Raw genomic sequence first — 16,310 nt, 5'->3', positions numbered from 1 at the left:
AAAAAAAAAAAAAAAAAAAAAAAAAAAAGAATGTATATCCTGCAGTCTTTGGGTGAACTATTTTAAAATCAGTTTTTACAGTTTATCAGTTTGGTTAATAATGTTGTTCAGTCTTCTGTATCCTTGCTGATTTTTGCCTAGTTTTGTCTAGGTGTTTTCTAAACTATTTAGAGAGGAATATTGATGAATTTCCTATTTCTACTTTCAATTCTATCAGCTTTTGCTTCAAATATTTTGGGCTCAGTCGTTAGATGCATAAACATCTATATGTTCTTCATGGGTTTATCCTTTTGTCATTATGAAATGACACTCTTTATCTATAGTAATATTTCTTGTCCTAAAGTCTATTCTATCCCATATTAATATAGCGACTCCAGCTCTACTATGGACGTTCTTGGCTATATATCACATATCTATCTCTATCTCTATCTCTATATCTAACCATTCTTTTTACTTTCAACTTACTGGTGCTTCTGAATCTATGGTGTGTATTTTGCAAACATCATATAGTTGAGTCTTGGTTTTTATCTGATCTGAAAATCTGTCTTTTTAGTTAATTTATATTGTTGAATTTACATCTACCATTTTAGTATTTGTTTTCAATTTGTTCTGCGTCTTTGTTGTTCCTCCGAGCTTCTCTATTGCCTTATTTTGTGATTAAATATTTTTTGTAACAATTTATTCTTCTGTTGATTATTTTACTTACATAATTTTGACTTAATTTTTAGTGGTTCCTCTAGCAATTACAATATGTGTATTACATTATCACAATTTATTTCACAATAACATTAACTTGTTTCTGGTAAAATATAGAACCCAGGCTCCAGTGCAGCTCCATTCCCTCCCCCTCCTCTGTTCTATGATTGAAATCCCGGATCTTAATTTTTTCAGGATTAATGTTATCAGGAGCCACTGAAATGTTGTGAACAAGAAAGAGGTTCAGATATGCATACCCTAGCTTTTCTTACCCATATTAACAGGAAATCATAATTATGAAAACCTTGCCTGCCCAGAAGAGCAGGAATATGTGAATGGGGGAATGTTTCCACCCCAGCTCTGATACTGCTTTACAACATGCAATGTTGTAGAGTTAGTCCATCCTGTGATAAGGAGTTTGCGTTCCTGGCCTTTTCTAGCTCAGCAATACTATGAATCAGCTTATGCTACATCTCAAGCTAAGATAGAATGTCTCCATCCTTTTGCTCCTAATGAAGTTAGAGCCTGTGTCCCAGTGTGCCCATCAAGTGCTTCAGCTCTGGTCTGTCAGTCTGTGTCTGGTTTTTGCCCCTAAACCGTCTTCTTTTCCCAGTTTTTATACAGTGTAGAAATAGACTGAACTAAATGTTACCCTTGCAACAGATGTTTTTGAGCCTTAAAGGTAATCTAACTTTAAGACAAATGTCCCTTTCCAGAAAAAAATGTTATTTCTCTTATATAAGTATTAGTAATTACATTTCAAGAAAGGCACAACTTGTTGAATGGCAATGTGCTACCACAAAATATGTTAATTATACTCACAATTCCACATATGACTCTGAAATATCTTCCTTCTTTTTATTTTCAACAAAATCAGACTATGTATGGCAGGTGCTGCATTGCTTTTTTCATAAAGGAACTTGGCAGAAACTGAGTCATGGGCTCTCCTCCCATAAAGAAGAATTATGTGTCAGACCCAAGGACCACCAGGACATTGAAGCAGACGATGAATTAGGGTCAGATCACTCAAGTGATGTGCTGTGTTTAGAAGGATGATAGTTGATCTAAAATTCAAAAGCAAAGTAGGATACTACAATGGGTTTATCAGAAAGAGCAGACAGAAAACAGAAAAAGGAGGGGAATAAACTCACGATTCAGACTATTTTCATTAAATATCATGTTCTTCCTGCTGAATTTCCTAGCCCTAAGTATGTTTGGACAGATCCTCCTGTAGGGAGAACTCAGTGTTCTGAAATGCTGCATAATTTAATACATTTATTTTGATTTATAAAATAGAGTAAATTTAGACTGACTCATCCAAACTTCATATTTAAGAATTTAAGGATTGTATCTACTAAATGTAGAAAGTCTCTTCTCTCCACAATTCTGTTATGTAGAGAAGGAAACCATGGTTATGAATCATGTAACCAACTGAGGTGGCTTGGAACTCTATATTACCATATTTAAGTTCTTATTATGGACACTAAATAGATTTTAGAGAAGAAGTTTAAAAAGAAAGAAAGGAGTTGTAAAGTGTTCACTCTAACCCCCTGATATTAGGGCGATGGGTGGGACTGAAAGAAAAGAAAAATACAAGAGCATACACACTGGGATGCAGATTATTCTAATTGCTTCAGTAGCAAGCATATGCAAAAGGATGCTAATTCTGAACTTCCTCCTTATACCTCCCTCTTCCAAGTTGGAAAATATACTAAGAAAGATATTTGAATTCTAGCCAGTAAGGAATGAGAACAAAGTAGGAAATGATATTCAAACATTTGGTTACCTTAGGGGAGATGGAGTGTCTATTATTCCTATGAATTCTTCTCAAGTCAGAAGACTTCAAACCTTCTTTCCTGTGCATGCTGTGATTTTCTAGATACGTCAATGTGAGGCTCATTACTTTATAGGCACAATGGATAAAGACATAGGGTAGTTAAAGTTTTTAATTTGAAAAATAAACTAACATTATATCACATAATTTATGGGAAATATGCAATGTATTTTATTGACTGCATGTAGAACTTGGAAATATGATTTATATGAATTTGCTATTTCAGCATGATGAATTGGTTGTCACCTTGAGGATTATGGAATTAGCTGGAAGAACAGATGATTAACCACCACAGCCTTTTGGCTAGTGAAGTTTTACCTTCTGATTTTTGAACATTAATAAATCATACTTCAGCATATGGGACTATTTTGGCAATAGAGCCACTATCAATTTAATCATCTCAAACCAGAAACCAATGTGTAAGTTGCAAATGTTACAGACACGAAAACCAGTTACTAAGAACAATTGAGTATTATTCTTCTAGTCACATTAATTACAGCTGAAACAAACCTTGAAGAGCTAAGAAAACATAGCACAACTTTACTATTTACTAGGGGAAACAAAAAGAATCAATATAGCCATTAATTGCGTAAATAGCAATAAATACTTTGGCTGCTGTCCAGGAAGTGTACAAACTGAGAGAATTTTTCGTACTGCTGGTTTCATTACACAGATCATAGTCACAGTAAAGCGGGCAGTGGACTGCTGTTCAATAAATTAAATTTAATGTTACTCAATTATGATCATCGTGCTCAGATATAATACTAATAGGAATGTCAACCGCGATTACATTTTCAGATTTATGTAAAATGATTCAAATGCTATTTGCTATCCCTCAGATACAAGGTTCATCCGGTTGTTTATGCAGTTGGTCGATATTGATCGTGCACAGCAAGTAGCATAGCAGAGGCCCAATGGCAGGGATATATAGCATCCCTTGTGCCAGCCGCCAGGGTGCCATGCCAAGCACCAAGGGCAGTGTGCCAAGTCATCAAGCGGATAGCACACCTCTGCAAAGCTGCCGTGTTGTTTTTTTACAATATATTTTTTTGAATTGTTCACATGTGCCATGAATAATTCTTGCCAACATTACCCAGCATGAAACAGAAATGAAGGCACAGAAATGTCTTTCTTAGAGAATTCTTTTCAGAGCTAAATGAATCTAGTGAAGATATCAGTGTAGCATCATTATATGTTGTTATGTATGGCTGGGGCTGTGTCATTTAGCAAAGTATCACTCAGTAGGCTGAGCAGCTGGTGTATATGATTTTGTATACCACCTGCAAAAAAGATGCCCAACCACGCAATCAACCACCTGGCCAAGAGAGGAGGGTAGCTAAACACTACTTTGTTGTTGCGCCCACATTTTCAGGAAGTTTGAGAACATAAACAGACATAGGCAGAATGAATATTGTACAAGATAAGGTTTGTTAAAGCTTTTCTGTTCCATAAAGCATATAGTGCCTGCTGTTCAGAGTACTGTTGAACAGATTTGCTTTATTTCTAATGAAGGTGTCTGGGCAATTTCCTGGCACAAATGGAGTAGAATTATGTACTTAAAACAATATTTTAGAACAGTAACACAATATACAGCCACTTCAATAGCACTGCAACAGATTGGAAAAAATGAAAATAGATATAAACTGAAACTCAATAATGACTTAGCGTCATTACTATGGGTGAATCATTCATTTAGGAGAATCTTGCCTAGCCTCAAACAACCCGTATGTCTAGCAACTTCCACTGGATGCCTTTCTGCCTAAAACATGTGTTATTATAATCGTCTCCCCAACCATTACTCGTGGGGAATATACAGGTGGCCTCTTTACTTATTTGGCTGTAAGTGAATATGAGAGTAATTTGATTGTAAACTAATCTTTCTCTCACCAGGTTTTTGATGTCAGCAATGTCAATCTCATTATCTCACCTTTTCACTGGCTCAGCAGTAGCTTGCTTTCTGTGGCCATGCACCTTTTAAAACTCCAGTCCCTCATTGTTTGACAGATTACTGGAGGAAGAACTAATAACTAGATGAGGGTATTCAACGTGAAACAAAGGGAGTTGCTGCTTACAGACCTAGGTCTCTGGCTCTCATCATCTCTGTGGCTACGAGTTTAATCTCATTAGACTCTCCCTTTGTCTCTTTTTAATATAGAAGGACTGATTTGGGGCTTGTTGACTTGATCCCAACTCCTTAAGTAAAAAATGCTAGACTTTTGAACACTTATAGAAGTTCTGCTGGGTAATATTAGTTTTTGACTGAGACATCTCTTCATTTTGAGACAGCTTGGTTATCCCCTATCTCACTTTTTTTCCCGATCTTTCACTTGAAGAGAAGATTCTCACATGAGAGCTTTTAAAATTATCGTTGCAAATTTAAAAATAGGAATTTATTTTATTAAATTAAATAATTTATTTAAAAATAAAATTGTGTGAATATATGGAGGTTTTTGACAATCACTACAAATTGCACCTTTTTTTCCCTTCTCTTTCCTCTTGGAAAAAGAAATCAAAGGGGAAGAAAAAATAGAGCTTTTAAAACCTATTAAAAATGTACTGTGATTTATTGTACTATTCATTACAAGTCAAGATGTTCTTGGAACAAAAGAAATGCTTTCTATATACTGGATCATCAAAGAAAAAAGGGCAGGGTGATTTACGTATTTCACCAACATCATACTGCTCATGAACAAGCTAAATTTAAAGTTCCAAGAAAAGCAAGAGCTTATTTGTGTCTTAGATAGGCTAATTAAAATTTTTCATTATACAAATCAATAATAATGTTATTTTGGTACAAGAATTATTGAATTTATTTAACTTGGATAGAAGTAATTTTTTTTTTTTTTTTTCGGTACGCGGGCCTCTCACTGTCGTGGCCTCTCCTGTTGCGGAGCACAGGCTCCGGACGCGCAGGCTCAGCGGCCATGGCTCACGGGCCCAGCCGCTCCGCGGCATGTGGGATCTTCCCGGACCGGGGCACGATCCCGTGTGCCCTGCATCGGCAGGCAGACTCTCAACCATTGCACCACCAGGGAAGCCCGGATAGAAGTAATTTTGAAAATTATATGCTTTTGCTTCAAAGTCAAAACAATTCTTGCAATAATGATAAATTAGTTTTGTTAAAATTGATGTAAATACTAATGGAAAATAATATTTTGGTATTTGATTCTGTTATGAAACTTTTAAGTATATTTGGAAAATCTTGGGGGATATGATTCTACTTTCTCAACTATAAGGTTTATTATATTTAAACAAATCAAATATTTCTGATGAAAACTTACCATTGGAATTGAGATATACTGTAAGTAGAAAATCATGCTGGATTTTGAAGAGGTAGTAAAAACAATGTAAAATATATGTTTAATATTTTATACTGATTCTGTTTGGAAATGAGAGTATTTTGTGTACATTGGATAGATAAAACATAATAGTAAAATTCATTTCCCTATTGTTTTTTACTTTTTATGTGGCTACTAGAAAAGTCAAATTACATATATAGAGTTCACATCACATTTCTATTGGACAGCATAGAGGTCTGACATATATTTTCACGTCAATAAATTCAACCAATCCAAATCTATGTGTTTTCTTTCATGGGCTTGTATTCTATCAATGAGGCTTGTATTCTATCAATGACTCTCACACAATATTTTGAAATTTTTTGCCAATGTATATTAGCATAATCTTGCATTTCTCATGATGTGTAAATGTTGGGTCCCCTGGGACATGGAACGCTGACATCTGACTCTGGTGAAGGCCCTACAGGCGCTGACAGGTGGGGTGGGGGGTTGAAGGCAAGCTGAATCAGATAAATCCTTTAAACTATCAATATGCTCAATATCAGCCTTTAATTCTTTTCCAGTGTGTGCTCCAATTAGTATTTAAGATAACAGAAGGCTCTCTGAATATGCTGTAATTTCTCAACCCAGAGCTTCTGGTTCTGATTGTCTTTTAGGGCAGTCATAGAAACGTCCTTCTTTCTACTATGCCTTTAGTCAAGAACTTAAGATTTAAAGCCTATCCCGTTATAGCAGCTTTAAACTTTCCAGTGGATGAAACAGTCATTCACTCTCATGGTCTTACTACATTCTTCATTCTCAGCATGGTGGTGTGGCAGCATGCATTTGGTCTGCCAAAGGGGAATCAAGATGGAAAATTTAGGCAACTTATTTGCAATTTTCATGTACAAACTACTGGCACTCTACCTGGAAATAAATGAATATGCTATTTTCAAGACCAACCAGGCATCAAGCCCAGATTCCAATCACTAGAGTGGTGTTACCAGTTACTATATTATGTGAGTTTCAGTGACAGAATCTACTCTAGATAGTTTAAAAAGAAAGAAATTTAACAGAGGGAATTAATTAGGTGTTTAAAATTGTTGGGTGATATAGTATAGAATCTGGGAATGACTGCCAGAACAATGTCTCCGAATTGACTTCCCAAAGGAGCTCCAAGCTCTATCACTTCTGAAATCTGGGGAATCAAGAAGCTATCATCACAACTTCAGACTTCAGGATTACATTGTCACTGTTGTGACCTCAGCTATAAAAGAAATATCTGCCTGAGGTTTTGTGAGCCACCTGCAGTGTTTGTTTATACCAGTTTCCAACAAGAAACTTAGAACCGGATGAGTCAATTTGTGAGCAGAGGGTGCTGAAATTTTGCAGCAAAAGGCTAATAAAAAGAGCATTATTATAAAGCAAGTCAGTAAATAGCAAAAACATTTATTTCAACAGGAAGATATTACAATGCTAAACTTTTATGAACCTAGTGATGTATCCTTAAAACACATAACTCAAAAAGAGATACAATCACAAGGAAAAACAGACAAATGTACCATCATAATAGATAATTTTTTTTTTTTTTTGGTGGTACGCGGGCCTCTCACTGTTGTGGCCTCTCCCATTGCAGAGCACAGGCTCCAGACGCATAGGCTCAGCGGCCATGGCTCACGGGCCTAGCCGTGAGCATGTGGGATTTTCCCGGACCGGGCCACGAACCCGTGTCCCCTGCATTGGCAGGTGGACTCGCAACCACTGCGCCACCAGGGAAGCCCCATAATAGATAATTTTAATGTACCTCTCTTCAGTAGTTGATAGGTCAAGCAGACAAAAAAATCTGTAAGAACAATGTAATTAACAAGCTTGATTGGATATTGTCTCTCTCTGACCTATATATAATTCTGAAAAGTAATAAAATAAAAGTAATAAATAATAAGGATATTTTAAATTAATATAAGATATAGGTAAGAGAGAGACAATATCTCTAACTTCCAACATTGTTTGCTATACAAAAATCCTTTGAAAGATTATCCTGGAATAAAGGGCAGTCAGTGCCTTGCTTACAGGAAGTAAATTCAAAAGACTCCTAGAGAATTTTCTCTCACCAATGACCCCGCTGAAAGATGGCAGTTTCAGATTGTTTTAAAGTCATAGCATCAAATGTAATGTATATGTTGCCTCTGAGATCCTAAAAGACTTACCACAAGTATTTTGACTTTTTCTTTGTCCTTAGGAGCATACAAGTGCACCAACTTGTCTTTCACCTTTGAGGGGATAACAGTATTGCGGTAGTGTTTAGAATTCTATCTTTACCTTCGCTCTTGCCAGAATTCCCAGGCTCGTTGACTTTGGGCTTGGTCACGTAACTTGTTTTGTCCAGTGGAAGGTAAGCTCACTTTAAATATGCTTGTATGGACTTGCCTGGTTTGCCTTGCCCTCTAGCTATCCTGCTCTGCACCTTGAAAAATAAAAACATCATAAATAGCGATTGCTTCTTCAGCTTTAGTCCTGAAATGAAAGCTATGAAGAGCTGATCTGAGCCTGATCTACAGCCTGAAACAGAGATATTACACCGACTCCACAGGGTGCAAGAAAGAAATGTGTGTGTTGTAGACCACCGAGATTTTAGAACTCTTTTTATGCAGAATATGTTGTTATGGCCCAGACCACTGGACATCCAAAATATTTATTTAGGTGCAGATTCCTGAGTTTTCATGGGAATTAGCTCCTATGTTGCTCCAAATAAGGAATTTTTCAGAAATTTTTCTCCCAAACTGGGTGTGACTTTCAGTGCTCAAATCTAGTTCCTTACTTGGAATCTGTGTGACATTTCTCTTCACCTCAGTCATAGCATATGAGAACTAAAACCTGTGCCTGTGAATTGTAGCTCCCTAAGCAGGGAAACTAAATTGCAACCTTAAGACCTCCTAATTAAAAGGGGGAATTCACTAACAATATCTGTTAAAATGAAGCTTTTAAAATTGCTAATCCAGTTCCTGGGTGATTGCTTCAAGTTCTAAAATGAAAATCTTCTAATCTTCCAATTCAAAGTAGAAACATTTTATTTCCAAACTGTTTTCATATGCCCCTTTATATTTAAAAGTATTACTACAAGAACACTATAAAATAATCAAGAAGAGAATATTAGTAGCACCATTTTACATATAAAGAACAATGAGGAATCAAATTATAAACTGATAAGAAAAGTAACATGTTAAAGTTTGTTCCAATGTGAGCATGGGAAATGTTCCTTAGATAACGAGAAATTTTCTTTTTTTAGAAAACCACTCTGTCAATAGATAAAACTCTAATTTTCAAATAACATTTTGAGAAAAATGTCTCTGAGTGAAACTTATTTATGGTTACATAAAAGACTTCAATTTTCTGAAATAACCTCATTGTAACGTATTTTTTGTGATAGCCTGGAGTCTACAAATATTTATATATATTAAGATATATATGTACATATATATATATCTTGAGAATTTGCAAAAGGTTAATAAATATTCATTATGTATGACCTAAAGAGCTCAGATAAAATAAGGATAATTGACTTGTAAATAACTAATGTCAGTAAGGACCCACCTGCTATTACTTAATCATACCGTATTCTACAACAAAACAGCCACGTAAGGGTCATTACTGATAAGAATGTCAAATTGGCCGATTTAATGCTACTCAGGGCTTACTTTATCTATATAACTGTCTCAGATAAGAATTGCAAGCTAATAATAATTACATTAGTGTCAGAAGTGTAGGGGACACCTATGGTTTATTTAGTAGGGAAAGATAGTTTTAATGTTCTAAATTGAATTTTACTGTCTATTTTGAAATAGTTAAAATAGCATATGTAAAATATTCAACCACCCATTAATGGTTGATATCTGAGAAATACAGAAGTGCTTGAAATATTTTAATGTTTACTGCTACCTCAACCCAACTGCTTGTCTAAGGGTATGTGATGGCCTAAATATATTATTGATACATCTAAATAAAGTTACTATATTTTCATGAAGTAAAATTTAAATGTGTCATTTTTTTTTAAAGTTACAAATCATTTATACTTCTGTGGATTTAAAACATTTACTCCTTTTGCTAGCATATTGCATTCTCCAAATTCATTTGTCTAAGGGAAAAAGCTTTACAGAAGTAATTTTGTAATAATAAGCATCAAAATAATGTGTTTTATGTATAATTATCATTTTCAGATAATACACACGCACACACAAAACCTGTGTTTGACACTGAGCCATCAGAATCAATTATGGAACAGTAAAAAAATACAGAAAACTGAGTACAACCTCAAAACTATTTTTAAAAGTGGAGCCTTGCCATCCGTATATTTTTAAGTTCCCAATTTTTCAAAGGCGGTTAAGAGTCTCCAGTATATGCGTTACTCTAATGAACTAAGAAATAAGCACCTTAAAAATATCTGGGGCTTCCCTGGTGGTGCAGTGGTTAAGAATCCGCCTGCAAACACAGGGGACATGAGTTTGTGCCCTGGTCCGGGAAGATCCCACATGCCACGGAGCAACTAAGTCCGTGCGCCACAACTACTGAGCCTGTGCTCTACAGCTGGCAAGCCATAACTACTGAAGCCCACATGCCACAACTACTGAAGCCTGCGTGCCTAGAGCCTGTGCTCGGCAACGAGAGAAGCCACGGCAATGAGAAGCCCTCGCACCGCAACGAAGAGTAGCCCCCGCTCGCCGCCACTAGAGAAAGCCTGCGCGCAGCAGCGAAGACCCAACACAGCCAAATAATAAATAAATTAAATAAATCTAAAAAAAAATCTGTCATCACCACAACAATAGTAATTTTTTGGTTTTGAAACATGTCTTTAAAGTGTTTTTAACATTTTGTTATAACAATTTGTTATTACATCTTCATTCATAGTAGAAACAGCAGCAAATATTCAAAAAGAGACTTCATATAAGCATGTGATCAGTTGATCGTTCGCATGAATCTATGCTAACTAATCTAGCATAGCAGTGAGTAGGAATTGTAGAGCACCTTTGGAGAAAGTTTCTCTTTTCTATATGGAATGAAAACTTTTGGAGTTGATGACCAAGGGAGACTTTGTTCCCATTGCTACATTAGATAATATGTCAATCGTTAGAAAGACTAAACGCAAAGATGTCTAAAGCAGTCCATTTTAGCTTTATATCTTTTGTTTGAAGCTCAGCTTTTCAAATCTGTTAGAACAACTGGTCAAACTGACTGGAATATGCCTAGCCAGGAACCACCAAGTAACAGAGCAGCATATGGACACTGTGCTTTATAATTCACAAAGCATTTTACCACACATGATCTCATTTCTTCCTCACACCAACCCAGATACATTGGTAGGTCAAATATTATATTCTGCAAGTTCAAAGGCAGAAGCAGAATGAGAGAATTTAAGTGATTCTCACATGGACACACAGTTTATGGTAGCAGATTCAGGATGTAGACAAAAGTTTTCAAATATTAATTACAGACTTCTTTCTGTTACGTGTGCTCTGTGAGAAGGTTGAAAACATATATTTCATCAAGATTTAATGTACATCATAATTTTGTTAAATGTCAAATATGTGAAAATTCTTCTAGATGAATTCATACTGGCTATGAACTTATTTTGCTTTTAGATCAATCAACATCCTGAAATATCTATTCCGCAGGGCACGATGGGGTCAAATGAGTATACAATGGGCTTCCTACTTGGATGGTAATTATGTTAGTGGTATGATAAACCATATAGGGAGTAGGATAACTTGCAGCCTTTTAGCAAACAAATATTGGAAATAGTTCTAAAAGCAAAAAATGAACATGGTAAAAGATAAAGACCTAGGTGTTTCTCTGTAAGTGTGTGCATGTGTATATATTTTTTCTCACTTACATGGTGCCTGATATGCCAAGTTCCAACTGAATCCCCGAAATGCAATAAAACAGTGAACATTACTATTCATTACTACTCCTCCATTCAGGAAGCTTAGAATCTGGTAATGGACACCAATATTAATCAAATAAGCATTTTCTATTCAAGTATTCATTCATTCAGGTACTATTTAAAGAACCCTTATGAATGAGAACTTATTCTCAGTGCTGCAGATAAGGTTGTGTAAATATAGGTGCCATTGCACAGATATGAAGTGATAGAACTGGGACACCATACATCCTGCAAATGGAACACACAACTCCATCTGCCTGAAAGCAGAGGTCTTGTGAACAATTAACCATGTCCCGACCCTTCTTCATCTATCTAGAAAATGCCAACTGAAGCTAGAAATTTATTTGAAGTTTCTTATTTAGTTCAAAAATATATGCAATTTTGCCTTATTTAATAATATATAAATATGTATTTATACCATATAGCAACAATTTATTACTAATATATTGTAATACGATGAAGACATTAGTTTTCATTTGGCCCCAGTGTTTTAAGTAAAATTGATTATTGGAGCAGATATTCTACTGAGACTTGTTTGGGGAATGGTAAGCAATTATTTCAGCTGCAGCATTATTTTAAAATATTTTTTAAATAAAACTAAAACTGGAGATATACATAAGAAACTGTTCTGAAGACCCATGAATGTAACAGCAAAGTAATATTGTATTTAGAGAGGACTTATTACGTTCTTGTTCACATTATTAGAGCTATTAACATCTACCTTGCAGAAGAGTAATGAGATCATCTAGGTAAATGTACCTTTCAGAGTATAGAACATATAATAGGAAATCAACAAATATTAAGATATATATTTTTTTAAATTTATTTTATTTTTTAAAATTTATTTGTTTCTTTTATTTTTGGTTGTGTTGGGTCTTTGTTGATGCGCGCAGGCTTTCTCTAGTTGTGGTGAGCAGGGGCTACTCTTTGTTGCGGTGCACGGGCTTCTCGTTGCAGTGGCTTCTCTTGTTGCGGAGCACGGGCTCTAGGCATGCAGGCTTCAGTAGTTGTGGCACGTGGGCTCAGTAGTTGAGGCTTGCGGGCTCTAGAGTGCAGGCTCAGTAGTTGTGGCACACGGGCTTACTTGCTCCGTGGCATGTGGGATCTTCCCGGACCAGGGCTTGAACCCGTGTCCCCTGCATGGCAGGCAGATTCTTAACCACTGCACCACCAGGGAAGCCCTTAATTTCTATCCTGGCTCTGTGAGGAAAAAGCTGTCCAATCATAGAAAAGTCAGTTCCTACCACGCTGATGGCTAAAAAAAAAATATGTTTCTTTATTTGACCATGGTTTAGAGTAATAGTTTTTCCTAAAGCTGGGGTATGTAGTTGTAGAACCACGCTCAAATATGGGGTCATTTTCCTCAACAACACAGGGGCCTTTCATCCTTAAAACTTCTACAGTTAAACTTTCTTCATCCAAAATAATAGAACCCTCTTCTGCCACTTTTACTCGAGGAACCAGCAATGGCCCATCATCCATCTCCTCTTCTATTTCTTCATTATCTTCACCATCAGGAGTACTCTTACCTTCTTGCTCTCTTGTCTGGACTGGTGTCAATGATTTTTCAGTTTTCTCTTCTTGCTCCAGTGAAGAAGTCATTGGATTGTTAACTGGCAGGTAATATATGAAGTCTCTCATAGTCATTTTGGAACGATCTGGTGGCCTCTGCCTTTCATTTACAGCATATTTGTTTTTCGATTTCTTCTTCTCTTTCCTCAATTTTCTTTCAACATTTCTCTCAGTTTCTGGGCTTTATATATTCGGTATCTGTCTGAGCATGGCTGTTTCTCTTTTGTTGGAACAAGGTTTGGCTGTGGAGCTTCTTGACTAACTGTAGGTAAAGGATGAGGTTCTGAAGGAACACTGACACTAGGTTTAACCAGACTAAAAGTACTTGATACTCGCTTTCTTCTCTGTGAAACGGTAGAGGAAGATTTACTGGATTCTTCAACATCCTTCCCACCGTCTGTCTTTTCATCACTGCTCTTGGGAGTCTTTTTTGTCTCCGGGCTCCGCTTTCCCGCAATCCACCGGCGGCACATGTGTGGATTCCACTGGCTTCGGGACAGAAGCCGGTGCAGGCTCTGGCGGCCTGGGAGCCTCTCGTTCACGCTGTGGATTGGGGGCGGTGGAGCCCCTGGCGCCTGACGCAGGCCTGACACTGGGCTTCACGCTAAGGTGTGCCCTGCGGAAGATGGCGGAGGCAGGGGGCCCGGGGAGGCGACTCCAAGGCCGCTCTCAACCCCGAGCCCCGGCCGCTGCCCGGAGAGGGCTTTAGGGACTACGCCCTTCCCACAAAGCCACACCAATAGCCCAGCGGGCAGCTACCGCAGTTTCACGCCCCCGCCGCCTCCTCCGATCTCCCACCGCCGCCTCTTCTTCATGACCCTGCTACACTAATAGGTAAGTTTCCCCCGGTACCTTGTTCAAGATATATATTCTTGACTGCTTTTACAGTAGTTCAGTTTAGAAGTAATGAGGGCCTTATAACATACTTCTTTGCTTTTCTTTAATATGAAATTGTACTTTTAAGTCAAAGTATGCAATAATTAAAACCGACAGAAAAAAAATTTTCATCACAATCTGTTGCTTTTTCAAATAATATTTTGAAAACATATTCCTTCAGTCAGTATAAAGTTCCTAAAATACAAAAGAAGTTAAATCTGTAAGAAAGCTTAGCAGACCAGATGCTGTGGTCAGAACTCTGTACATTGGTGGTTATGCTTAGGTACATCACACACCATTCACCTCATTCCTGCCATCTTGCCCATGGTAACCTCCACTGCATCCACCACCACCTAAGCCATCAGGAACACTGTATCTTCCATTGTAAATTGTTCATCATTCCCATTCTCCCAATAGATACATAACCTCCCTTTTTATACACTCCATCTCTGCCATAGCATCCCATTCCAGAACCTCCCATTCCAAAGCCACCTCAGGACTAGAATTCAAGAAGAATTCAATGTATTGATGTTGTATGTTATTCATATCTTTAGACATGGCAAGCTACTGCAACTTCATGTGTCATAAAGTGTACATCTGCTTCTCTGGTTGCTCTGCCATCAGCTCCAATATCAGTATAAACTAGTATTGGATTTAATGCTGGGAAGAAATTAGCAATGTCATTTTCAGTTGAACGAAAATGTAATCTTCTCATATATACAATATGACCACCATGAAAATCTGAACTTACATCAGCAGCTCCACCATAGCCTGGAACTCCCATACCTCTTCCATCTCTCATTCTATCATCAAAGCCATCATGCCCATAACCAGAATTATTATAGCCACCATAGTCATCACAACCTCCATAACCAGGGTATTAGGGAAGAAAAAGCCAGGACAGATGCTAGAGATAAAACAAATATATTATTTTCATCATCCATCGCCCACCCCCGGTGCAGTATGAGAGCTTTGATGAATATTTGATCTGGAACAAATCACCCCTTTCATCTCACTGGTAATTTTACATAGCCAGAAAAAGCTGCTGAAATGTTAAAATATGAAGTATGAAAATATGACAGATAGAAAGCAGGATAGTGTTAATGAGATATACAACCCTACAAAATTTTGATACAAATATATAATGGTCTTTGACAGTTATTTTAAAAAATAAAATTGCAATTCTTTACTAAGAGAGAATATAGTTGGACTTTTGAAGTCAGTGCAGCAATCAGGTTGCACAGGATTTGAACTCCTGTGCATCACATAACTCAGTGTTGTAGAAACCTGGATTGAGTCTTGTCTTTTATTTTTTATAATATTTTATATTTTATACTACTGGGATCATCTAACTGACTCATATCTAGGCTCAAGCAGCATTATTTCTTCAATATTTCTCCATCCTTCATATATAAATATATATGGTATATATATACACACATACATATTTTTTATTGGTTTCCCTTCTAACATTTTTAGAACATTGGTATTTTGCTCTCTTCATTTGACTTTCTCTTACTATGTGGCTCCAGATTTTATCTTTAATCTCAAATTATCCTATTAGAGGCGAGAACAAAGAATTCGAATATCTTTCCTTTTTGCCAATTTAGATTTCCAAATGAGCAATAGTTTATAAGAACTCAAGTACTGGAACTTAAGCAGAATCCATTAATTTCTCAAAGAAAGTTTCTGTCATATGAGAAAGCTCTTCCTCTTATCTCTAAAAATTGTTGTCCTCAATATTTTGGAGACCAACATAGAGCTGAAGGGTACAGAGCATTTTCTAAAACTGGGTTTCTGTGTGTGTGTGTGTGTGTGTGTGTGCGCGCGTGGTGTGTGTGTTGTGTTGTGTGTGCATACACGCACGTACTCATTTGTGCCTCTTTGGGGTGGTAAAATATTTTCTTTCTCCTTTACAAATAAAAATGTCTTATTCTAAAGAAGATAAATAACTATCAAATGCAATGTGATGTTTTTGTTAAAATAATAAGCAACAGAAGCAGACAGAAATAAATATTTCTCATGGAGGTAAAATATATACAACTATAAAATCATAAATATACTGGAGAATTAAAATATGAATTTGTAAATTGTATGCAAATAGCTTGAAACCAGGTCT

At 36.6% G+C, this 16,310-nt stretch overlaps 1 protein-coding gene and 1 pseudogene across 1 annotated transcript; both read right to left on the bottom strand.

Annotated features, from left to right (window-relative positions):
- Positions 1–11,754: 11,754 nt before the first annotated feature.
- On the bottom strand, positions 11,755–14,130 carry LOC102993802 (transcription factor TFIIIB component B'' homolog). Its single transcript, XM_024123147.2, is given in 6 exon segments — positions 11,755–11,792; positions 12,909–13,012; positions 13,014–13,467; positions 13,470–13,752; positions 13,754–13,970; positions 14,075–14,130. Coding segments are annotated over 6 exon segments (1,152 nt in total).
- Positions 14,131–14,479: 349 nt separating this feature from the next.
- On the bottom strand, positions 14,480–15,059 carry LOC102993522 (heterogeneous nuclear ribonucleoprotein H3-like; annotated as a pseudogene).
- Between the last annotated feature and the right edge of the window lie 1,251 nt (positions 15,060–16,310).

Source organism: Physeter macrocephalus, chromosome 13 (genome assembly GCF_002837175.3).
Source record: "Physeter macrocephalus isolate SW-GA chromosome 13, ASM283717v5, whole genome shotgun sequence".
NCBI lineage: Eukaryota > Metazoa > Chordata > Mammalia > Artiodactyla > Physeteridae > Physeter > Physeter macrocephalus.
This window is presented reverse-complemented; position numbering and strand designations above follow the sequence as displayed.